Source organism: Perna viridis, chromosome 8, assembly GCF_037379345.1.
Source record: "Perna viridis isolate PV_CMFRI_1.1 ecotype Kerala chromosome 8, ASM3737934v1, whole genome shotgun sequence".
Taxonomy (NCBI): Eukaryota; Metazoa; Mollusca; class Bivalvia; order Mytilida; family Mytilidae; genus Perna; species Perna viridis.
In genome coordinates, this window is record NC_142452.1 from 19,190,818 (window position 1) to 19,217,091 (window position 26,274).

The following is a 26,274-nucleotide window of genomic DNA, read 5'->3' on the forward strand; positions in this document are numbered from 1 at the left end:
CTCTGAGAAAAAATACAGGATATTTTCATAAGGCCGTTGTATTCAAGAATAATTTGAAATGAAAAATATACTAATTATGATATAAAGTTAAACATTGCATTAAAAACATGAGTTTGCGTTTAATATCTAGCTAAGAATGACCTCCAGTAGAAAGAGACAATGATTAACCCTTCAGTGGCTGAAAAGTAAGATAAATACGCAGTGACAAAATACTTTTTTGTTAAAAAGAACATCGAGATTCTACACATATAGAGAAAGTCCATATTTTTTCTTGATATCAGTTTCTCGAAAGTAAAGATATAGTGTGAATATAGTATTCTATTTTAAAAAGCGCTAAACAAAGATTTATTAACTACCCGTCAGATGCTATCTTGAACTACAAATTAGGAATGTCGGATAACTTTTATAAAAAAAAGTGTTTTCATTACGAATCCAGGGCTTTAATAAAAAAAGAAAATAAATAGTGGAAGAACTGTCCCTAACTCTTAGCAACTACTCTATCAAATAAACTCATATTTGCCAATGTAAAAACAGCTTTTTCATTTTCGTATGAACTTACCATTATATAATGATGTTATTACATACAGTGCACAAATTTTATACATTTATGTTGGCGATTCAGAGCATCTCAAACTGTCATGAACACATATTCCTTAATAAAGTGCTTTGCAGTTAATTTCTGCTGTAGTGTAAAAGACGGATACTTACGTTTTAATACAAGGGTTGTTGAAATTTTTATGCGCATCTTTGTTTCGCCCAAAAGAGTCTATTCTGAGGAAAGATTTCGCCCAAGTCCTAAAAAATACAGGATATTCATATCATGCCTTCGCTTTCCGATACTTATTTTGACAAAAAATATTGTATTTACTGATAGAGCTTCCCGCTGTAAATTGATTTTTTTCTTTGATCTTAATCAAGTAGAAATTATCATATGGTAACGAACGATGATTCTCCATAAGATATAATTAAAATGTAAAGTATGCAATCAAGTTAAAATACTTTCTTCTGCAATATTGAAATTCTATACATAGTGTATACATTCTTGCTACTTTCATTTCAAAATTTAGAAAATTGCTTCGAAGCCAATAATCGATAATTACCTACTCATAACAGATGAAAGTTTGAATTCCTCATTACACACACATATCGGGATAATGTAAATTTAAAGAAAGTCTAATTATCTCTACGGCTTGTGATTATTCATTTCTACAAAGAAATTTAGCAATAGAATTTTCTTAAATTCTAAAACATTCACCATTACATGCCCGGACAATTATGTATTCATCAACCTCATATCTTTCAGCATCCGTCAACAACTCAATTCATAACTTCTAGTACAAGCTATACTTGAAATTTAACGCCTATTGTTTTGTTATAAAACCTACAAAAACTAATGCACAGATATGGGATCTTCTAAGAGAAGTCACTCGGATCAAAGAAATATTTTTTTATCATTACATGTATGTCATCTCCAAGAATCATGAGCTCGAACGAATCGATACAAAACCAACATTTTATTGATCAAACACATATTGTCGTTAACGGTTTCGGCCATTCTTAACATCTCAAATTTTTATGAGAACGCAATGTTTCTGTGCATTAAAGCATTAGAAGTCATCTAAAATAATATGTGCATTGCAGTTGATCTGTGCTGAATTGTGTATATGTATGATACTTATGCTTACATTTAAAAGCTGTTCAGATATATTGTAAAAATATGTTTCGTCCGAAAGAGCGTATTTTAAGGAGAGGATTCTCCTAACTCATGAAAATGATACAATATATTTTTTTTTTATAATTTCATGAAAACGCAATGTTTTTGTGCAATCAAGCATTAGATACCATCTTTAAATTAATTGCAGTTGAATTTGACGAATGTGTAATATTAGGATACTTATAGTTTAAAACTCACAGTTCACTGGGAAGATTGTTCCATAAAGTGGCAGCTGCCTTGTCGAACCTACGATCACCGTACGATTTCGTTTTCACTCTTGGCGTTTCAAGTGTCACAGAGTTCTGGGAGCGTAGTGATCTTGATGGGCGGTATAGACTCAGAAGTTTTTGGAGATATGCTGGAGCTATACCATGCAGTGCTATAAAAAAGCATAAGATAAGTTTGCATTGACATCGGTATTCAACAGGTAACCAGTGTAGGTCAATTAAACCAAGTGCTATGTGGTTATATTTTCTGCGCCGTGATATCAATTTGGCGGTAGCATTCTGAACTCTTTGAAGCTTGTTCAAGCCACTAGATTTCATGCCATATATAAGGGAGTTGCCGTATTTCAATCTCGATGTTAGAGTTTTGCAAGCACTGTCCGTAATGTAACAACGAATTCGGCCAATCTTTCTGATTGAAATGAAACATGACTTGGATACCGTGGAAATATGGTGTTCCATGTTTAATGACTTGTCCAAGTGTATCCGATAGGCTAAGAAAATATACAATAAACTCTGGACCCAAAAACCAGTCCATGCGGAACGCCAAAGTTTAATTTGATCAAGTTGGATTGGATGGCTCCCACGGATACTTGTTGAGTCCTTCTTTCTAAATACGAGAGAAACCATGAAAGAGCAGAATTTGCCGTAACGTCGTAATGTGCACGTATTAATAATGGGTTAATCATTGTTTCTTTTTTACTGTACGTCATCCTCAGCTAGATATATAATAAACATAAACTCATGTTGCTAATGCAATGCTAAACTTTATATCAGAATTAATATACTTTACATATCAGTAAATTCTGGAATACAACGGCATGATATAAACATCCTGCATTTTATTTCTCAGGATAAGGGCGTAATAAATCCTCAAATTGTGCTCTTTTAGTCGAAACGTAGTTTCGCAGGGTTTTGTATCTGTTAGAATACGAGTTTATTGATCTATTCTATCACTGGCATTTTTAACGCAGTAATGTTATGTTTTGAATTTTCATTTTTCAATGGAAATATTTTTTATTGTTTTTAATTCTTATTTCATTCAAATGATAAATATATCAATTTCTAGATATTTTTACTTTTGCTATAATTTTTAGATTCAGTAATTCATTCTAATCTTGGTTTAGCTTTAACAGATTGCTCGTCATCCATGAGCTGATGTCCTCAACACAAGCTTCAAGTCGTGTGGATATTTCGGAGCAGTTGTCAATTAGTTCAATTACTAAATATATCTGCGAATCATTAGCGTAACAATGATAAAGCATGTCATGTTGTCTGAAAATTTCTATCTAATATTTTTATACTATTTAAATAATGTTTTAATACTTAATTATGCTTTAATTACATAGTTTATAATTATTTTTTGTTTTTGTTTTTGTTCGTCTTTTCGTTTTTTACTTTACAAATTTCTATATCTTAGATACATAATTACTGTTCTGAAAAATATTTCTCTTTTCACATTCTTTTGTATAATTTTAGGTGTTGATTACTACGTACTTTGTATTGTGCATCATTTATATGCTGTAAAGCGCTTAGAGTAAATGCTGTTTAGATTGGCGCTATACAAATATTGTAAATAATAACTAAAAAAAATGGTGTTGTCATCACCAAGCTAAAAGCTTGGAAGAATGATTTAGTTAGTATGCCTTAGAAGAAAACTCGAATAATAAACAAGAAAAGTCTGATACATTTGATTACAAAGAAATAATTATATCAGTACGAATTTGTGGATAATAATGCATTACAAAACATGATTTATCCTACTTATTTCTCCATTACATTCCTGAAGATTATTAATCAACCTCATAATTCGTTGACATGAATTTGATATTTTTCTGGTACAAAAGGAAGTGTAATCAAGAGAACCAAGATTCTAGCAGAAAAGAAAATAATATATACCAGGGACAACAACAGACATCAGTAACAGACACACACAACGAATGACATGCAATAACCAAAATAATACTTTACCCTTAACGAAATGTTTTATCACATATACTGCAACGACTAATGTAACTGTAGACTTGGTTATAGAATTTAATCAATCATAAATCGAAAAAAAAAATCTGATAAAATTATGTTTGCCATTGTTGAATTGATATCATACTTGATATATTTGTGGAAAACGAATGCTTTATTGATTATACCTATCTGATCAGTATTGCATTTTATTATTCATCAAATAAAAAAGAAATAAATAAGTTTGGAATGCAATAACGGGACAGATTTTTATTCTAACAAAAAAAACTAATTAAACACAAATGCCCATTTACATTTGTATAGGGAGCAGCAGACGATTTGACATTCTTTCAATCAAACTTGTGAAGGATCATTGTCTGATACGTAGTTATCTAAAGAAGAAGCATATACATCCCCGGGTTGTATCAACCATAGTATTGTAAATCGTTTGTTTGACCTCTTATAAGTTACAAGTAATGATAATGCGACAGTAAACGACGCCTACATGATTCAGAAATGCCTCAGTATATCTGCTTGTAACGACACCGAGTCATCGATCTCAAGTTTTTTTTCTCCGTGTTTATTGAGTAAAGTGAGAATTTTCCTACTAAACAATGGATTCCTACAAAGCCCGCAATGTAGCAATTGGTTAAATCTTGCAGTTTATTTATACACCTGTCATCTCTGGTAGCCTTGATGAAGAATAATATGAATTTTTATCTTATATGACAGAAGTAGCTAATATTTTGACAAACATTTCTCCTTAATTACTTCTTCACATACCGACTTTACACGCTATGCAGTTTGATGACTAAACTGTTTAATGACATTACTTTCATTATTAATTATTTCAACAATTCTTTCTGTATCTATTAGAAGGTATAACATATCTGTGACATAACATCCTGTTGTCAGAAAACAAGGACAAAAAGGAAATTATGTGTAAATACAACACGTCAATATTTTATAAATTTTGTTTAACTAGGTCAACATAGTACATTATAGTAAATTTTGTTATTAATGTCTATGTCCAAATAAGGACAAAACGTCATTTGTCTGTTAGATATTTCCAACCAATCAAATTGTGTTGTAATGTATTTTACATCGGTTAACAACTGTCTCTACAATATATATATATATATATATAATAAGAAAGAAATTAATGAATTTGTAAAGTTCGTTCAATGACGATTATTCACGTATTGACGATATAGGCAGGTATCCAGATGAAAGGGCATTAAACCGAAACGGGTGACTAAATCAGTTTCAGGTTAAGATACGTTATAAATTGGCATACTGGGTATTCACATGCAAAAGAAAAAGGAATATAAGTTTCGCCTAAAGTCATATATTTTGAGTGAAATTTTTCTCTCAAATTGACAAAGGCGCATATATATATATTCGCCCTTGGCTTTTTGGGCGAATACGATATTTTCCGATATTGGAAGAATTTGTTTGGTCGAAAATATTTATTAAATTATGAGACATTTTTTTTAATATCGGAGATTAAATAGTGTTATTTTTTGCTGGTCAATCGATTGGTCAGTTGTATTTTTAGTTTAATTTGATAAAAAAAAAGTTCTCCCAATCAAATTTCGCCCTTATTATATAATACTCAAGTGAAAAAAGATGTTTTGAAACATGGATAGGTTGTGGGAACCAGGAAAAGAGGTTCATTTTTAGGGTAAGTGTAACACATTATCAACAACAGCATTTTCGTTGAGATTTTCTCACCATTTCAATAAAGAAAGACACTTATTCAAAGGATTGAAGAGCAAAATTTTCTCATGAAAAATTCTACGATTATTTGGGACTTGAATGTTCCAGAACAGAACCTCGAAAGATGGCCACACCCATACATGCGTTTTTTCTGACTGTTATCCGAACCTAGTCATTCCAAACAGGTAACCATCTTTTGCTATAAGGAATTTATCGGACCTTTTCATAATTGAGGATAATTAGACCCGAGACGATTTGACAATCTTCTTCAATATTAATTTTTACAAAAAAATATGAAATTGGTTGGTCAACAAGATTTGGTGTCTCCTTGCACAGGACAGCTCCTACTTAGTGAAATTAGCACTTGATAACTCATCAGAAGTTTGCTCTAAGTATTGATGGGATCAGACGAGTACTACATACAATTGAATCATCAATATGCATGCTAAACAAACTTACACACTGTGCATCATTTAGTGACGTGCTATTAGTATCTATTATTTCCAATAGTCCAACGAGCATAAAGGGACGAGTAAAGATTTTCACAAACTAGTGAAAAAGGAAGGATAATAGCTGACCGACGCAGAGCATAACATCGTTCACTCAGATCCTTTTGTTTCCGTTATAAAGGTGATTTATATTCATTAAACAATCTAGTTTTATACATCGCATTTACCCATAAGACCTTGAGATAACGAATACTAAATCCACTGTCAATTCGGCCTTATATCTTGACCTACACTAACAGATCAATGGTAAATGACATTATTGACAAGCAATACGACAAACGCGATGACTTTTCTTTCCGTATTGTCCACTTTTCGTCTAAGGCAACATCTCTTCAGTATTTGCGTATAAAGTTCAAAAAGCAAAAGTCATAAGTCAGAGCTTGCCGTAACTACAACGACTTTTTGTATCACGCTAGAATTCTTACAGTAAGGCTTTTGGAACAGGATTACTGATGCTTCAAGATTGAAGTCATCACACAGTTTCATGGTCGTCATCAGGAACTCGTGGATAGTTACTGTGTTATCTGCACCATGATAACCTATTTGTTGAACGTCTCAAATGTCCGTTTTTCTTTTGTCTACCTCGGACTTTTAATGAGCAACCCAATTGATGTTTCTAGAAAAGCAGAGATGCCCATCCTACCAGTGCACCTGGTCAATGCTCCCAGATTTAAGAGTAATCCGAGCTGCTCATTTACCTTGTATGTATTATTTTAGTTACTTTATGTTCTTTGTTGTGTTTGTGTGTTTCCCATGTCTACTCTTCGTGCATTGATAACATTCTTTTGATTTCCGCTGGCATCTTGTTTCTATTGATTACTCTTTCTAAGCATTTAAACGGTAGAAACTGTAATTCAATTGATTACAGAAGAGCTCACTGAATGTATATTTATCTGATACTTACGATGTTTTATACTAGCAGTTACAAAACCTTGTGAAACCATAATTCATCTCATAAAAGCATAATTTGAGGATTTCTTTCGCCCAAGTCCTGAACAAAAAATATAGAATGTTTATGTAATGCCGCTGTATTTCATAATTTATTGAAAGGGAAATTCATACTCATTCTGAAAAAAAAATATTTGCATTGCATTAACAACATGAGATTATGTTCAATATCTATCTGAGAATGACATATTGTAAAAACAACATGAACAATGATTATCTCTAATGATTGATAAGTAAAATAAAATATACATGCAATGAAAAAAAATCTACTTTCTGTTTACAACAAAATCGTGATTCTGCACATAAAGAGCAAGTCCAGGGTTTTTTTCTCCTAACAGTTTCTCCCAAAAACGTATAGTGTAAATGCAACTTTTTTATCTAAAGCACTAAACTACAAATAAGAATGTCGGATAACTTTTATTAGTGGTAACAAAGAAAACAAATAGTCACTTATCCCTAGCTCTTAGTAATTACTCTATCACATTTCCTAACGAGAAGTAAGTATTACATAAATTCATATTTGTCAATGTAAAAACATAGCTCATTCGTATTCGTACAAACTAACCATTATATAATTATGTTATTACATACAGTGCAAAGATTATTCTGCGTATGGAGTGTTCATATTACAACTCATACGTTATGCCTTGGCATTCCGAGACTACGCACACTTTTTGTATCGCGATATAATTCTAACAAATAGGCTTCTGGTGCTACAAGACTGAAGTCATTTCTACAAAAGGTTTATGGTCGTTACCATGAACTCGTGGGTCGTTACGGTGTACCAATCTGCACCATGAACACTGATTTGTTCGACGTGTCGTAGTTTTCCTTTCTTCTTTCTTCTACCTTCACTTGATTTTTTATGAGCAACTCAGCAGGTGTTTTCAGAGAAGCAGAGGACGCTTATCATACCGGTCCATGCTCTCAGTTTTTAGTGGAGTCCGAGTTGCTCATTTGCTTTTGTTACTTTGTATGCATGATTTTAGTTACTCTATGTTCTTTGTTGTGTATGTCTGTTTTCCATGTCTGGTCTTTGTCCCTGGATTACATTCTTTTGTTACCGCCATAACCCTTGGTTACCCTTTCAAATTATATGTAGAAAAGCAATGGAAATGGCCACAAAATGCCGCATGACCCTACGTTTTGAAAGTTATCTTTGTCTCATGAACCTTAAGGGGTGATATATAAAACTGCTTAATTTTTAAAGGTTTATTCACAAGGGGCATCACTTAAAACATGGGTTTGCATTGGAAGCGTTGGGTGTTTTTTACTGAATTTATTCCTACAAAGATAATTAGATATAGAATGATATTAATTGCTAACACGTTCATCATTACCCGCCGACATGATAATGTATTCATCAACCCCATTTCTGTCAACATAAATACAATATGAGATCTTCTAGTACAAGAAATACTTTAAAGTTAACGCCTATTATTTTATTATATATACCGCAAAAAAAACTAATCCACAGATAGGGGATCTTTGAGGAGGATTGTAAGAGGAAAATATATTTTTCATAAGTATTTCATCTCTAAGAATGAGCTTGATTGTATCATTATTAAGATACAAAACCAATAATTCTTTGATCAAACTCATATTGTCGTGAAAGGTTTCGGCCAATCTAACATCTCAAAATTTCATGAGAACGCCATGTTTCTTGCCTTAAAGCATCAAAAGCCTTCTGAAATAACAATTGTATGGCACACGATATGTGTTGAATTGTATAAATGTATGACACTTATGCTTACATTTAAAAGCTGTTCAGATATATTGTGAAATATGTTTTGCACAAAAGAGCGTATTTTGAGGAAAAGATTCGCCTAATTCCTGAACATGGAACGATATATTTTTATAATTTCATTAATACGCAACGTTTTTGTGCAATGATGCATTAGATGCCGTCTTTAAATTTATTGCAGTTGAATTTAACGTATATGTAATAAGATACTCTCAGTTTCATATTCTAGCAGATTCAAAACCTGGCGAAACTATGCTTCACCTAAAAAAGCTTAATTTGAGGATTTGTTTCGCCCATTTCATGAGAAAAAAATACAGGATATTATATATTGCCATTGTATTCCACAATTTACTGATATGAAAAGCATATCAATTCTGATGTAAGGTTAAGCATTGTATTAAAAATATGGATTTATGTAAAATATTTACCTAAGTATGTCATACACTTAAAAGAAACAATCATTAACCCTAAAATGAATAAAGTTAAAATAAATATGCAGTGACAAAATACTTCTTGTTGACTACAACATCGAGATTATGCACATATAAAGCAAATCCATCTTTTTATATCAGTTTCTCCTAAAAAGGTATAGAGTGAATCCAACATATTTTGTTTAAAACACTAAACAATAATCAATTTGCTACCCGTCAGATGTTATCTTGAACTACAAATTATGAATGTCGGATAACTTTTTATAAAATAATATCTTCATTACGAACCGTTGGCTTTAGTAGATAACAACGAAGATAAATATTCAAAGAATTGTCCCTAACTCTTAGTAATTACTCTATCACATAAACTCATATTTATCAATGTAACAAATGGCTTAATCGTTTTTTTTATATATATATTTATCATTATAAAATGATGTTATTACATACAGTACAAGGATTATTATACATATATGTTAGCGATTCAAAACGTATCAAACTTTCATGAAATCGCAATGTTTCTGTTCAATAACGCATAATAATTCCTTAATCACGTACATTGCAGTTGATTTGTACAGTAGTGTAAAAGACGGATACTTACACTTTTATACAAGGGCTGTTTAAATGTTCATGTCATCTTTATTTCGCCCAAAAGAGTCTATTTTGAGGACAGATTTCGCCCAAGTCCTAAAAAATACAGGATATTCATATAATGCCTTCGCTTTCCGATACATACTTGGAGAGAAATCATTGTATACACTGATAGAGCTGTCCGCTGTAAATGAAAGTTTTTCTTTCACCTTAATCATATGGTAACGAAAGATGTTCCCCCTAAGATATAATGAAAATTTAAATTAAATACATGTATGCAATTAAATTAGAATACTTTCTTCGGCGATATTGAAATTATATACTTAGTTTATACGTTCTTGGTACTTTCAATTAAAAATTTATACTATTTCGTTGAAGCCAATAATCAATAATTACTTACTCATAGCAGATGAAAGTTTGAATTTCCCATTACACACAAATGTCGATAATGTACAGAAAATGAAATAGTAAATATCTCTATGGCTCGTGATAATTCATTCCTACATAGAAAATTAGTAATATAATGATCTTAATTTCTAACATAGTTACCATTACACGCCTAGATGTTTATCTTTTCATCAACCTCATATCTGTCAATATCCATCAACAAATCAATTCATAACTTCTAGTACACGATATACTTTAAAGTTAACACCAATTGTTTTATTATGAAAAACACAAAACAAATGCACAAGTATGGGATCTTTCATGAAATTTCATTCAGATCAAACGAAAAACATATTTTATAATTACAGTTGATTTTTGCTGAAATGTGTAAGTGTATGATAATTATGCTTACATTTAAAAGCTGTTCAGATATATTGTAAAACATGTTTTGCCCGAAAGAGCGTATTTTGAGGAAAGCATTCGCCTAATTCCTAAACATGAAATGATATATTTTTATAATTTCATTAATACGCAATGTTCTTGTGCAATGATGCATTAGATGCCGTCTTTAAATTTATTGCAGTTAAGTTAAACGTATATGTAATAATAGGATACTTACAGTTGCATATTCTGGCAGATTCAAAACCTTTCGAAACTATTTTTGACCTAAAATAGCACAATTTGAGGATTTGTTTCGCCCAAATCATGAGAAAAAAATACAGGATATTTATATATTGCCATTGCATTCCAGAATTTACTGAAATGTGAAGCATATCAATTCTGATATAAGGTTAACATTATATTAACAATATGGGTTTATGTATAATATGACATACAGTTAAAAGAAACAATGATTAACCCTAAAATGATTGAAAGGTAAGATAAATATGCAATGACAAAATTCTTTTTTGTTGACATCGTGATGATGCACATAGAGAGCAAGTCCATATTTTTTGACAACGAAAATGAATGAACAAGTATGGGATTTTTTAAGAGAAATTATTCACATCAAACGAAAAATATATATTTTAATTACAGTTAATTTGTGCTGAATTGTGTAAATGTATGATACTTATGCTAACATTTAAGAGCTGTTCAGATATATTGTGAAAATATAATGCACCCGAAACAGCAAATTTTGAGGAAAGGATTCGCCTAACTCCTGAAAATAATATAATATATATATATATTTTTAATTTCATGAATACGCAACATTTTTGTGCAAGTAAGCATTATATATGTCTTTAAATTTAATGCAGTTGAATTTAACGAATGTGCAATAATAGGATTCTTGAGGTTTTATATTCTAGCAGATAAAAAAACCTTGCAAAACTATGTCTGGTCCAAAAGAGCACAATTTGAGGATTTGTTTCGCCCAAGTCCTGAGAAAAAATACAGGATATTTATATAATGTTGTTGTATTTCAGAATTTAAAATAATTTTAAAGTATATTAATTCTGATATAAGGTTTATCATTGCATTAAAACATGAGTTTATATTTAATATCTAGCTAAGAATGACATATAGAATGAAGAAACAATGATTAACCCTAAAATGATTGAAACGTAAGATAAATATGCAGTGAATACTTTTTTGACAACATCGAGATTATTCACGTATTGAGCAAATCCATCTTTTCTATATCAGATTCCCCCAAAAAGGTATAGTGTGAAATGAATATTTTTTTTTCAAAAGCTTTAAACAATAATTTATTTGCTACCCGTCAGATGCTATCTCGAACTACAAATTAGGAATATCGGATAACATTCATAAAATAATGGCGTCATTACTAATTGTTGTTTTATTAGTAACAAAGGAAATAAAAAGAATTGTCAAAACTTGTGAATTTTCAACTCTTTATACTTCTATTCCCCATACTCAATTAAAATCCCGATTTAAAAACATTATGCATATTTGTTTTTCCAAAAAAAAAGATGGTACAAATATATAGTTCTTGGTAGAAATTCCTCACACTTTGTAAGAAATATTTGTCCAGTGTCGTCGACGCATTTTTTCAACAAATGGTCGGTATTCCAATGGGAATAAATTGTGCTTCTCTACTTGCTGAGCTATTACTTCACTCTTATGAGGCTGACTTTATAGCAGATCTGATAAGAAAGAAGGAATATCGTTTACCTAGATCCTTTGATCTCAGTTTCCGCATTATAGAAGATGAATTATCTTTAAACAATCCTAATTTTGGGGATTTGATACATCGCATCTACCCCAAAGAACATGAGATAAAGGATATGACAAACACTGTGAAGTCAGTCTCACATCTTGACCTACACTTAGAAATCGATGGTAAAGGAAAACTATTGACCAAACTTTACGATAATCGTGATGACACTTCATTCAAAACTGTCAACTTTCCTTTCATCTGTGGCAATGTCCATTCAGGACCTGCGTATGGAGTGTTCATATCACATTTCAAAAATTATGCCAGAGCTATCCAGACTTTGTATATCGCGCTAGAATTCTAACAAATAGGCTCCTGGAGCAGCGATTATGTTGTTACAAGATTGAAGTCATCACTACAAAAGTTTTATGGCCATCACCATGAACTCGTGGATCGTTACAGTGTATCAATCTGCGCCATAAAAATGATTTGTTCAACGTGTCATAGCATTCCTTCCCTCTTTCGTCTACCCCGGACTTGACTTTTTGTAAGCAACGCGATGGGTATTTCTAAAGGGGCAAAGGACGTTTGCCCTACCAGTGCACCTTGTCGATGCTCCCTGTTTTTAGTGGAGTCCGAGTTGCTCATTTGCTTTTGTTGCTTTGTATGTATGGTTTTGGTTACTCTATGCTCTTTGTTGTGCATGTCTGTTTTCCATGTCTGGTCTTTGTCCCTGGATTACATTATTTTGATTACCGCTAGAACCTTGGTTCCCTTGATTACTCCCCAACTCCTAGCAAATACTCTATCACATTTCCTAGCGAGAAGTGAGTATTCGTCACAATCATATTTGTCAATGTAAATAATAACTAATTCGTTTTCATGTAATCTTAATTATATAATGATGTTATTACATACAGTGCAAAGGTTATTATAGGTATGTTGGCGATTCAAAACATCTAAACATTACGACAAAACGCCATGTTTCTTTTCACTTACGCATAATGATTCCTAAAAAAAATGAGTATTGCAGTTTATTTGTGCTGTAGTGTAAAAAAAACCTAGTGTGTTCTCCCATAATATCGAGATTGGATTACGGCATCTTCCTTTTATATGGCGTGAAATCTTGTGCCTGTAACAAGCTTCAAAGAGTTTAGAATGCTGTCGCTAGATTGATATCACGACACAGGAAATATGACAACATAACATCTGTGTTAATTGACATACACTAGTTGACTGTTCCATTCCGATGTCAATACAAACTTATCTTATGCGTTTTTTAAAGCACTGCATGGTATAGCTCCAGCATATCTCCAAGAGTTTCTGACTCTATATCGCCCATCAAGATCACTACGCTCCCAGAACTCTGTGACACTTGAAGCGCCAAGAGTGCAAACGAAATCGTACGTTGATCGTGGGTTCGACAAGGTAACTGCCACTTTATGGAATAATCTTCCCGGTGAACTAAGAGTTTTAGACAATGTTAACATTTTTAAATCCAGACTTAAAACTTCATCTTTTTAGGACAGCTTATGGTGCTTTTTTTTTTAAATTTTGACGTTATTATGTTCTATTGATGTTCTATTTTATCAATGGTATTTTTAACACACTATTTTTCAAATGGTAACATTTCTTATTGTTTTTAATTCTTATTCATTTAAATGATAAAGTATTTATATATAAACTATTCTCTAGATATTTTTTTACTTCTGCCATAATATTTAGATTCAGTAATTATCTTATTTTTTTACCATTGAAATAATGTTTTGATACTTAATTATGCTCTAATTACATAGTTTGTAATTTTTTTTTGTTCGCCTTTTCTGTTTTGGTTTTAAAAATTTCTATATCTAAGATAAATGATTACGGTACTGCATAACTGTTTTATTTTTACTTTCTTTTGTATAATTGTAGGTGTTGATTACCACGTACTTTGTATTGTATATCATTTATAAGCTGTGAAGCGCTTAGAGTAAATGTAGTTTAGATTGGGGCTATACAAATATTGCAAATAATAATAAGAATAATAAAAATCAGATCAAAAATGATTTATTTATATTTATGTTTGTCATCACCAAGCCAAAAGCTTCGACGAATGATTTATTAAGTATGCTTCAGAAGATAACTAGAATAATAAACAAGAAAAGTCTGATACATTTGATTACAAAGAAAGTACTATATCAGTACGACTTTGTGGATATAATGCATTACAAAAACATGATCAAGGGATGTATCCTACTAATTACCCCATTACATTCCTAACGATTATTAAACAACCTCATAATTCGTCGACATGTATTATATGTTTTTTTTTCTGGAACAATAGGAAGTGCAATCAAGGGAACCAAGATTCTAGCAGACATCAAAAGAATATACACCAGGGACAAAAGCAGACATCGAAAACAGACACATACAACGAATGACATGAAATAACAAACAAATAATACTTTACTCTTAACGAAATGTTTTACTACGTATACTACAACGACTAGGGTATGTTTAGTCTTAGTTTTAACATTTAATTAATTACTTCTTCACATATCGAGTTTACACGCTATACGGTTTGACGACTAAATTGTTTAATGACATTCCTCTCGTTATTAATTATTTCAACACTTCTTTATCTATTTGAAGATGTAACAAATCTATGACATAATATCATGTTGTCCGAAAAGAAGGACAGAAATCAAATTATGTGTAAACAAAACATGCCAATATTTTATAGATTTGTTTATCTTTAACTAGGTCAACATAGTGCATTATAGTAAATTTTGTTATTAATTTCTATGTCCAAATAAGGACTATACGTCATTTGTCTGTTAGATATTTCCAACCAATCAAATTGTGTTGTAATCCGATACACGCACCAAAAAGTATATGTTACATTTTGAAACTTTATATTTTTAATAAATTTTATTGCTTTTGTGTTTTTTTTGGAAAATCATTACGGAATTGTGATTCTATATTTAACATCCATTAACAACTGTCTCTACAATATATATATATAAAATAAGAAAGAAATTAATGATTTTGTAAGGTTCGCTCAACGACGATTATTCACCTATTGACGATATAAGCAGGTAAGCAGATGGAAGGGCATTAAATCGAAACGGGTGAATACACCAGTTTCAGATTAGTGCATGTTATAAATTGGCATACTGGGTACTCACAAGCAAAAGGAAAAGGCATACAAATATGTAAAAGAAGTTAAATTGTACACTTGAAAATTAGGGCGACACCACTTTTTTCGCCTAAATAAAAGTTTCGCCTAAAATCATATATTTTGAGTAATTTTTTTCCCCCAAATTGGCAAGGGCGAGTATATATATATTTATATATATATATATATATATATACAAAGTCTCAGAATGTAACGACTCTATTCGCTACACCGCTCCATCGGATCAAATCGGGAATGACCCGGCCAGCTATGTTTTTATATAGCCTAGCTGACCGAGTGGTCTAGGGTGCTGGACTTCGTGCAGGCGGTGTTGCCATAGATGTCACAGCAGTACAAGTTCGAGTCCCGCGGAGGGAACGACCAAAAACTTGCATCGCAAATTTGACAGTTCTGACATGGTTGGAAATTTTTCAGACCTTTCTATACGTTTACATATCTTCCCTGTATCAATTTGATCCGATGGAGCAGTGTAGCGAATAGAGTCGTCACATTCTGAGACGTTGTATAATATTGATTTGTTGTGACATGCATCATTAATTTGATCCTCTATCCTACATAATAACACCTAAATGAACTGTCCCGTACTACCATTCATCGTGTACTAAGTTACAACCCTAGATTAATCCTACAAGGAGGAATGACCCGGCCAGCGAAAGGTAATTTTTATACAGCCTAGCTGGCCGAGTGCTCTAGGGCGCTGGACTTCGTGCAGGCGGTGTTGCCATAGATGTCACAGCGGTACGAGTTCGAGTCCCGCGGAGGGAACGACCAAAAACTTGCATCGCAAATTTGACAGTTCTAACATCGTTGGGAATTTTTCAGACCTTCCTATATATATATATATATATATATATATATATATATATATATATATATATATCCAAACGTCTGAAAATGCGACAACTCTATTCGCTACACTGCTCCACCGGATTATATTGATACAGGGAAGGTATATAAACGCATAGAAAGGTCTGAAAAATTCCCAACGACGTTAGAACTGTTAAATTTGCGATGCAAATTTGTGGTTGTTCCTTCCGCGGGACTCGAACTCGTACCGCTGTGACATCTATGGCAACACCGCCTGCAGTAAGTCCAGCGTCCTAGACCATCACATTTATATTGAACAATTAATTATCTTTACAGGTAAAAGATGCCCAACTACTTTAGTATTTGTATCTTATTCTACCTATGGTGCATTTGCTATGGACAAAATCTAGAAGAAGCTGCCAGAAAAGCTGTTACAGATGCTGCAAAGAAAATTCCTTTTGCATCAAAAAGGCAAACTGAAGAAAGTACGTCAATACACATTGTGACCTAGGTAGTTTTAGTATAAAGAAGTGTAATAGGTCGAACAAACGCTTTAGAAGTAAGTTTTCTGCCATTAAACCTAAACCAAACAGGCTTTAATGATAAAACACTGTAGCAAAATATTTCAGTCATGTTTGCTTGTAATCACTCAGATACAAATATGAGAAAAAAAAACATAATTTTAGAAAATATTCAATGCTTATTCTCCTATGAAGGTATTAAAGATTGGTCGTGTAATGCACAACTTGTGATATATTTATCCATGAAAACTTAGACAAATCCTCGATTATGCTTAGTAAAAATATGTTAAACATATAGCAATGTGTTGTTGCAATCTATTCATATATGTATATGGATTTATCGTGTCACTTAAAACTGTTTCATGTGAATTAAACATCGTAATTCTTTTATTATGAATATAATGAAAATGACATGTTTGGCAATATAAATGGATATCTGGTTTCATTTCTAAGTGTACAAATAATTAAGAAGATGATCATCTTACATATAGATACTTCCTTTTACACCAATTAAAAATAATTAATGCAAAGTATATATGAATTCACTACTTTTAGAAAATCAACTTTTTATTAAAAAAATATTCTTTTCCATTATTATTGACCGATTAATTCATCACGGTATCTTTTTTTCAAAACTCTTAAATTGTACGAAGCAGTATTTATATGGCTTTAAATGTCCCTTTATGATTTTGTCTATTTGAAAGGTGAGCTTGGAAAAAGTTCATAAATTAAAGACCCATGGTTGGCCTTGAGCTGACTTTTTTTTTTTATCCCAATGGGGTTGTTGTCTTTTGACATATTCACCATATTCATTCTTGTCATAGTTCATCCTGGATTTAAAAAAAGAAACAATTCACGGACGCCATTATGACCTTTTCGACTTGTCTTGCTTGTCCGTCTATTAAGTTTCTTAATTCAGTAGACTATTTATTTATATAATGCTAATTAACCGTAAAAAGATATCTTGGATTCAGAAAATAATGGGAGATTTATAATAGCGTTGAAGGGAAGAACCATGGTAATACTGAGATAAAGGACGTTTCTTCTCTATGGTGGGGCATTGAAAAACATCGTAGAGTAAGTATGGTTTGATAAAAATGAGATGACCTAATTCAATAATTTAGTATGTATAAAAGATATGACTCATGTGTTACAGTTGTTTTGCCGCAGTATGACAATAAGAAGTCGATGAGGTGTATAAAGGGAAGCAGATAATCTGGGAAATCCCCATCCAATCGACCCATCGGGCTATTGTACTTCATTACAACTGAGTTGGAAATTTAATTGTTTGCATGATTTGCATTAGGTTCTGTGTGTGTGTGTTTTTTTAATGACTTAAATGTATGCATTCCGTACTAAAGGAACGATTTACAACCATTGCTACATGCAATTTCTTTTTTTACATAATCTTCTATTAAAAATTTGAAAGGTTCGCGGATCTTTAGATATATATACATATTTCAGATCTAAAGAACTTCTTTAGAAATAGGGAAGCTCTACAAACAACACAAGGTACAACAAGAAGTACGACAAGAGGATCTACAAGGAAGGCGAACCTATTCGGCAGGTCCCGTCCACGATCAGACAATGCAGTTAGAGCTACACGAGGAGCACAACTGTCAGAAGGAGCAGCTGCAATTTTGCAAAACCAGTTTAGTAATTTTATTATTCTATAATTATTATTTTACCCTTAAACATTTTAACCCTTGAACATTCGAGTCTATGTTATATTTGTATCGCTATTGCTTGAATTCGTATCGTAATGCCAAAATATAAATAACATAAAACTGACAGGACAATAGAGCACTTTGTAAGACCTAAAAATTCGTTGTAATTTCGAGACGTAGCCGAGGGTGACAATGTTTTTTTTCAAGGGTGTAAGAAATTCTCTATCACCCTCTAAGCTATATGTTATTTATGTTATTATCGAATGTTCAATTGTCTTTCTTCTTCAAAGGAAGCCCTTACAATCAGTTGTGTATGATTGTCTATGGTTTTCATTTCCATAATTTAATATTTTTCTTTCTTTTAAGTTTGCATTCATTGGAAACTGTAAATGTAAACTATGCTTCACACCCCTTTTTGTGACCTTAATTCAGCTCATCGGAATGTTTCTCTGCTAACAAAAGACCGTCAAAAGATGATTTTGTTTATTTGTTTACTTGTTTTATTTCTTTTTTATCTGTTACAATGCCTGTAAGGGATAAACTTTCCATTTTATGGGGTATGGGGCAATGGGGCATAGGGCATGGAGTATGGGGCGAGGGGAATGGGGAATGGGATATATGAATGGGACAATGGGGAATGGGGCGAGATAATAATTTTGATTGGTCAATCGAAAACAATGTACCTATAATATTTCTATGACAGCAATAATAAGAGTTTTAAAAAAGATCTTTTAGAATATTGTTTAATCATTACAGGAGTCGCAGTTTATTATTCATTGACATTTTTGTGATATGTTGTATAATATTTAACTTCTGGTCATTATAGATTCAAAATGTTTGTTTTTTTTAAATGTGGGCTGAAACTAACACTAACATGATTTTAATATTAACATATTAAACATATTGAGCAGTAATAACAAAACCATTTTTTGATATTGAAAATATTGTTTCTCTTTACATTGGCAGAAATATATGATTAATGTCGCATCCACGAAATGATACTAATATTGCCATTTTTAAACAATAATTTTGGACAATTATTGAACTAAACCGTTTGCACCCTTACAATCTATAGAAAGAGTGTCATTTTGGAGAAATAAGACTGAAACTAATGTGTCAAAGCCTATGATGCTTATTATGACATTTTGTTTTTAAATTAACCAATATATAAGACTATTAAGGAAGTTTCAAGTATTCGCACTCATTCAATTTGCAAAAATATCTCATTTTTAAGAATTTGGTCTACAATATATGTACCACAGCCATCAACATATACTTAAATTGAAAATTTGAACATTGTGTACACAGGTTTTAGACTGATAGGAATATTGAAAGTGTTCGCACACATTGTAAAAATATGTTATTTTAAAGATTTTGGACTGAAATATGAATTGCGCAACAACTAACCGGATACATGTATTGATATTTTTAATATCCTAAATAATAATTTCGCACCCATACAATTTGCAGAAATATGACATTTTTGTGAAAATTGGACTGAAATAAAAGTTTCGAAGCCACACTTATGATGCTTATTTTGACAATTTCTTACATGTTTTATAACTATAACACAAATCCATTAAGAAAATTTCAGGTGTTCGCATCCATTCAATTTGCAAAAAAAAAACATGTCATTCTTAAAATTTCTGTCTGAATATATGTATCAAATTTACTAACATAATACTTATATTAACAATTTTAACATTTTATACAATAGTTTTAGACTGATAGCTATATTGAAAGTGTTTGCACACATACACTTTGCCGAAATATGTCAGTTTTTAAGATTTTGGACCGCAATTTGAGTGTCGCAAACACCAACTGGGTACTGATATTGCCATTTTTGATATTTCAAAAAAATAATTTTGGACCATTATTGAAATTAAAATTGTTCGCTCCTATACAATATGGACGAAAATGTCATTTTTGAGAAATTGGACTAAAATAAATGTGTTGCAGCCACACATATGATGCATATTTTTACCTCTTTAAAAAACAACAATATAAGACCATCAAGGAGATTTCAAGTGTTGGCCCTCATTCAATTTGCATAAATATCTCATTTAAAAGAATTTATCCGTTATTTCGTTTATTCCCGAACCGGTTTTGAGATTCTAAAATCAATATAGATTGCACAAAACTTTGTGCATCCTTGTGCATTATATATATTTGATAAAACATTTACTTTACTTGTTTTTTTTCTTTTTGGAATGGGGAATAGGCATTGGATAACAGGAATTAATACAATGCAATGGGGGATGGGTCAATGAGGAATGAGGCTATGGGAATTGGGCATTGGATAACAGGAATTAATACAATGCAATGGGGGATGGGTCAATGAGGAATGAGGCTATGGGAATTGGACATTGGGCAATGGGGCAATGGGGTTATGGGACTATGGGGAATGAGGCATGTGACAATGGATGATGGAACAATGGGGAATGGTGTAAGTGGGTAGTTTACCCCATGCAGGGACTTTATACAGTTATTTAATCAAACTGTTACCGTAAGTCTTAAGAAGGCAGAATAATTGACAACAACAAATACAAAAAAAAAAAAACAAAGCAAAAAAGATCAAGAATGCAGTGTATGGAAATTTATCAATAATGGCAGTTCTCCGTTGAACACTTTCGTTTAAAGTTTCAAACTCAGTCACTTTTTTTTAATTTGACAATACAATTAGAAATGTTTGGGTACAGACTTGTAGTAGATTTTGCCTTTTAGCTTAAAATGTACTTAAGTCTGCTGAATTTCATTTATTCATCGATGTTACATCAGTTATTGATATGGACAATGCGCATATTGATTATTGACAACGATTGAACTGGTACCTAATTTTGACAGGAACCAGTTTAGGTTTTCACGAGAGGGGGGTAGAAAAAAAAGCTATCACCCTCTAAGACATGTGATAGAGCACAATATTACCCTCGTAATTAACCAATCAATTAAAATTCAGCAAATTGACTTAAAGTATAATACAAATTATTAATAAAAGAAGAACACAAAATAGGTATATGTGTGTAATGACATATCTAATTTTATTTGCTTTCCGTTTTTAAGATCATTTCCATTAAATGATAAGTTAAGACGGGCAGTATCAGAAGCTGTACAACAAGATAAACAACTTAGAGGGGCACCACGGGTAGCTTTTCTTTGTGGAAACGACAGATACAGAAGACCTGACGGACGATGCAACAACAAGCTGCATCCGTTTATGGGTTCAGCAGGAACACCACAATCACGATTTGTGCAGCCTGAATATGGCGACTGTAAGAATGTTACTAATTAGAGAAAATATTCTGCATTACAATGAAAATTCTTTGCCATTGACATGATTAAGCGATTTATGGAATTATATATGACAAACTTCTGAAATAACGGGTATTTGTTTTCTTCGTTAGTTGTTACTCTAGTAATACAAAAGGGGGGTCAAGACGGGATGTCATCGTCAGATTCTTTATATTGAATGTTCTTATATCGGTTCGCGCTGGATAACTGTAAATTATTTCTTTAAATTCTGCCTTTTCGATGTTGCAAATGAAGACACAGATTCATTTTTTTTGTTGTCCAAAACCATACTATTCAATGAGACGAGTCGACCTGATTCGATTGTACAGTTTGATACTTAATGTATTATATTTTAAAGAAGAAACACCACTGTTTTAAAGAACTGTGCTTTAATTTTTTTAACACTGTGTCTTTGTATGGCATTGGATGTCGTCTTTATTTATGAATATATTAATGAACTTTTGCTATCACACAATGCAGCGATAAGAAATTATCATTCTAAAAATGCACTGAAGTTATAAAGCCTATACATTTAATCGGCACCGTCTGTCCTCAATGTACGAACGAAATTGTTTCAGTTTTTGTGTTAAGATTTTCAATAGAAAGAAACTTGGAAAGCCTAGGTTGCACAGTAAGAAAAAAAATGGAACAGAACATTATATCAATCATATTTCATCCTTAACATAAAAATACAATTTTGTTAACTGAAAATGCAAAAAAGTCCATACAATAGTTTAATAATGGTTTAAGATTTCAATATGTCTTTTTCAGTATGGAATCTTGGATTTTTTCCTCGAATTAAAGGAAAAAATGGGAACATTTTGCCCAGCCCACGTGACATATCTAATGCTGTTTTCAAACCAACTGGGCAATCACCAAAAAGCCAAAAGTTCAACATAGCTCTTACTCATTTTGGACAGTTCATTGATCACGACGTCATAGCCACGCCCATTTTTGCAGGTTACATCTATAAATGATCATTATTAAGAAATATGTTTTGTTTAATTTTATATTAATTAAAGACTCATATTATGCAAATTATTTTTTTTGTGGTAAGTAGATATCAAGTGGTAAACAAAAATAGGATTCAGGTTACAATATAACTATATATTAAATATTTATTGAAAAATTTCATCGGTAATTGATAAATAAAAATAATGACTCACTAACGTTTTATTTTCCAGAATCGAAAACCCAAACCAAAATTTTCATCTTAATATACACTCAACTGCACTCAATGTAAGCTTTTTGGTCATTTGTTCGTTACAATGAAGTGCAACGGTAAACACATTGAGATGTGTGGATCAATTTCATTGACCAATCTAACCACTGATTACTTTCAGTTACTGCAAATTGAAGGTTTTGTAAAAGATTTCCAAGATACTTTATTGGTTAGGTTCTAACTTCAGTGTATGTATTTTAATTTCCACTACATGACTTGTAAAACTAGGTATCTGTCATCCAACTGTACAATCATACAACCTGTCTGCCGGGGCATTTTTGTGTTTGGCTCAATATTGGTTATATAAATTGTATACACTTGTAGTTAATTTGTAGTTTATCGAACATAACTTTTATCGTTTATATTTTTCATAAAATATCTCGAAATTCTTTAAAAAGATAATGTACAAAGATGCAGACTTCATTTGGTACCGCAAGTACAGTAACGTGCAATTAGTATGCTGTCTAGTTTTAATCCTTCTCACTGTTTCCATGTAAATCCTGTTTGACGGTGTGCATTACCAATATTTTGACAGGCAAAACATTTATTGTTTTGTTTCTTATTTGAACACACAATTTTGTCATATTCGATCATATAACGGTATCCGGCCAATTTCAAGATAAACAAACTTTGGCGACGGTTCAATCATTCTATATAACGTTACTATTGCTGGTAAAATGTCTTATCAAAATCTCGTCCACTTCACTATGTATGGACTCGGCATTAAATCGAACTGTGAACTTACAAATTATCGAAAAATAGCTTTTAGTATATGCCTACATAAAGACATACTGGGATACAATTTGTCAAAATGAGGGGGAGGATTCACATTACATTTTTTTTCATTTTGTTGATGTTGTTTTGTTTATTTGTTTTGAATTTGTTTCTTCTTTCGAAATATAGTATCATTGCAAATGCATGAATCGCCGAGATCTTAAACCATATCATAGACCTGTGACCTGTTGTCTGTTTTAAAAGGAGCATTTTGTCTTTTTTTAATTTTTTTCTTTCAAATCGTTCGAGTTTATTTTCTGTATTATTGTTTTCTAATAATACTGTTCCCTTGTAAGATGCAATAGTCCCAAATGTTCAGTAACATACAATACTTATAGCCGTTTAGTTTTGAACTTTCACAATGTTTGTATGCAAGAGTAATCAAGGGGAATAAAAATTGTCGTGGAAATCAAAAGAATGTAATCCCGGGACAAATACCAGATATGGAAAACACGAACACAACAAAGAACTTAACATAATCAGAATAATACATACAAATTAACAAACGTTAATGAGCAACTTGGACTCCACTAAAAACTGAGAGCATGGACCAGGTGCACCAATAGGGTAAGCCTCCTCTGCTTTTTTTTAGAAAAACCTTCCGAGTTGTTCATAAAAAGTCAAGTCCATGGTAGACGAAAGAGGAGAGGAACACAATGACACGTTGAACAGATGAATACGAAGTAACGATCGACGAGTTCATGATAACAACCATGAAACTTCTGTAGTAATGACTTCAATCTTGTAGCAATATAACCCTGTTCCAGAATCCTAATTGTAAGAAGTCTACTGTGATACAACATGTCTGCGTAGTTCCGGCAAGCCCTGACATACCTTATGAATTGTGATATGAACACTCCATACGCAGGTGCGAAAGGAATGTTGCCACAGATAAAAGAAAAGTTGACAATATGGAATGAAAAGTCATCGCGCTTGTCGTATGGTTAGGTCAGCAGTTTTCCTTCACCATCAATCTCTAAGTGTAGGTCAAGATTTGAGGCTGTCTTCACAGTGTCTGTAGTATCCTTTATCTCAAGTTCTTTGGGGTAGATGAGATGTATCAACTCACCGAAACTAGGATTGTTTACGATAATACGTTATCTATATAGCGGAAACTGAGATTAAAGGATCTAGCTAATTATATATAAACGCTGTTCAACTATAAAGTCAGCTTCGTAATAATGAAAGAATAGGTCAGCAAGTAGTGGAGCACAACTTGTTTCCATTGTTCTACCGGCCGTTTGTTGAAAAACGCGTCCTCCGCACTGGAAAATATATTGTCGATAAAAAAATTTCAGCATATTGAAATCATCGTCTTCGATATATTTGGATGATCTGGAATATTTCTTTCAAAGTAGGAGTAATCTGTACCAAGAGCTACATATTTTTATCTAGGTGTACCGTCTTTTTTAGAGTAACAACGATGAATAGTGTTTTTGAGGCGGGATTCTAATTGAGTATGGGAAATGGAAGTATCAAGAGTTGAAAAATCATTGGTTTTAATGTTATTGTATTCTGATAATAATCTTTAATCGAGGGTTTCCAGGAGTTCTTTCGAATTTTTCAGGATCCACATTAAATTAATATCAGTACGAGAGTTACAGGTATCGTATTAGGAGTGGAGACCCTCTTTGGCAACGGTGAGTAATGAAGTTAAACGTAAAGTCAAATTTACGGTGTGCCTGAGCGATAATGTGAAAATTATGTAGTTTCGTTGTTTATTTCATAATAAAATAATGAATTTGTGAAGTTCGATCATATCACGAAATCCGGATAAAAGGAACCAAAATTGGACTATTTCACATTTACACTACATGTACGAATCATCCCTTATTCATACATTTTGTACATAATGACATACATGTTCATGTATTGACCCGTTATGACCATCATAAGGATATCTTAATATCGATGGTCTTAAGGATAGCTTGTTTGGATGACCATAAAACTATTCTTATCAATGTCTTATGTCATGTCTCAGGATATACATGTTAAACAGGTCAATGGTTTACTAAACATGACTTTGACAATACAAGCGATAATCTCCTACCGCTGTCGTTTCTATATTTTGGGTTCCATTTGGGCGATGTTTACTGACGTATGACTTGTTTAATAAGATCCATGTAATTAATAGCCAATGAAACGTTTGTTCATTTGGAAAATGTTAATAAGGTGGTTTTCTTAGGGGAGCTTTCACTAAATTTGACTGCAGTTGATTGTATATATCTTTCTGAAAAGGTGACTTTAAAAATGACCATTCTTGAAGGTAGCAATTTTTTCTTGTCAATTACTTTCTTCAGAGTCTGATGGGAGTGATATTGAATGTTGTAACGGAAACTCTATGATTTTCAGGTACGTCTTATATGTTTGTTTATTACTCAAGTGTTTTACTTATGTACTATGCAGTTTGATCAAACGGTTTAGTGAGTTCCTTTAATATGCATGTTTATAATGCTTTTAATGATAGAG

The 26,274-nt window shown here is 32.1% G+C and overlaps 1 protein-coding gene across 1 annotated transcript in view; it reads left to right on the forward strand.

Moving 5' to 3' along the window:
- LOC148609657 (peroxidase-like protein) overlaps positions 1 to 26,274 on the forward strand; it is an 85,786-nt gene that overhangs the window by 50,877 nt on the left and 8,635 nt on the right. The window contains exons 2-6 of the mRNA XM_088540894.1: positions 16,670 to 16,818; positions 18,319 to 18,505; positions 21,582 to 21,790; positions 22,581 to 22,769; positions 26,106 to 26,157. Of these exons, the coding sequence (XP_088397020.1) occupies positions 16,677 to 16,818; positions 18,319 to 18,505; positions 21,582 to 21,790; positions 22,581 to 22,769; positions 26,106 to 26,157 (779 nt within the window). The 5' untranslated portion in view covers positions 16,670 to 16,676. The remainder of the gene's footprint in view (positions 1 to 16,669; positions 16,819 to 18,318; positions 18,506 to 21,581; positions 21,791 to 22,580; positions 22,770 to 26,105; positions 26,158 to 26,274) is intronic.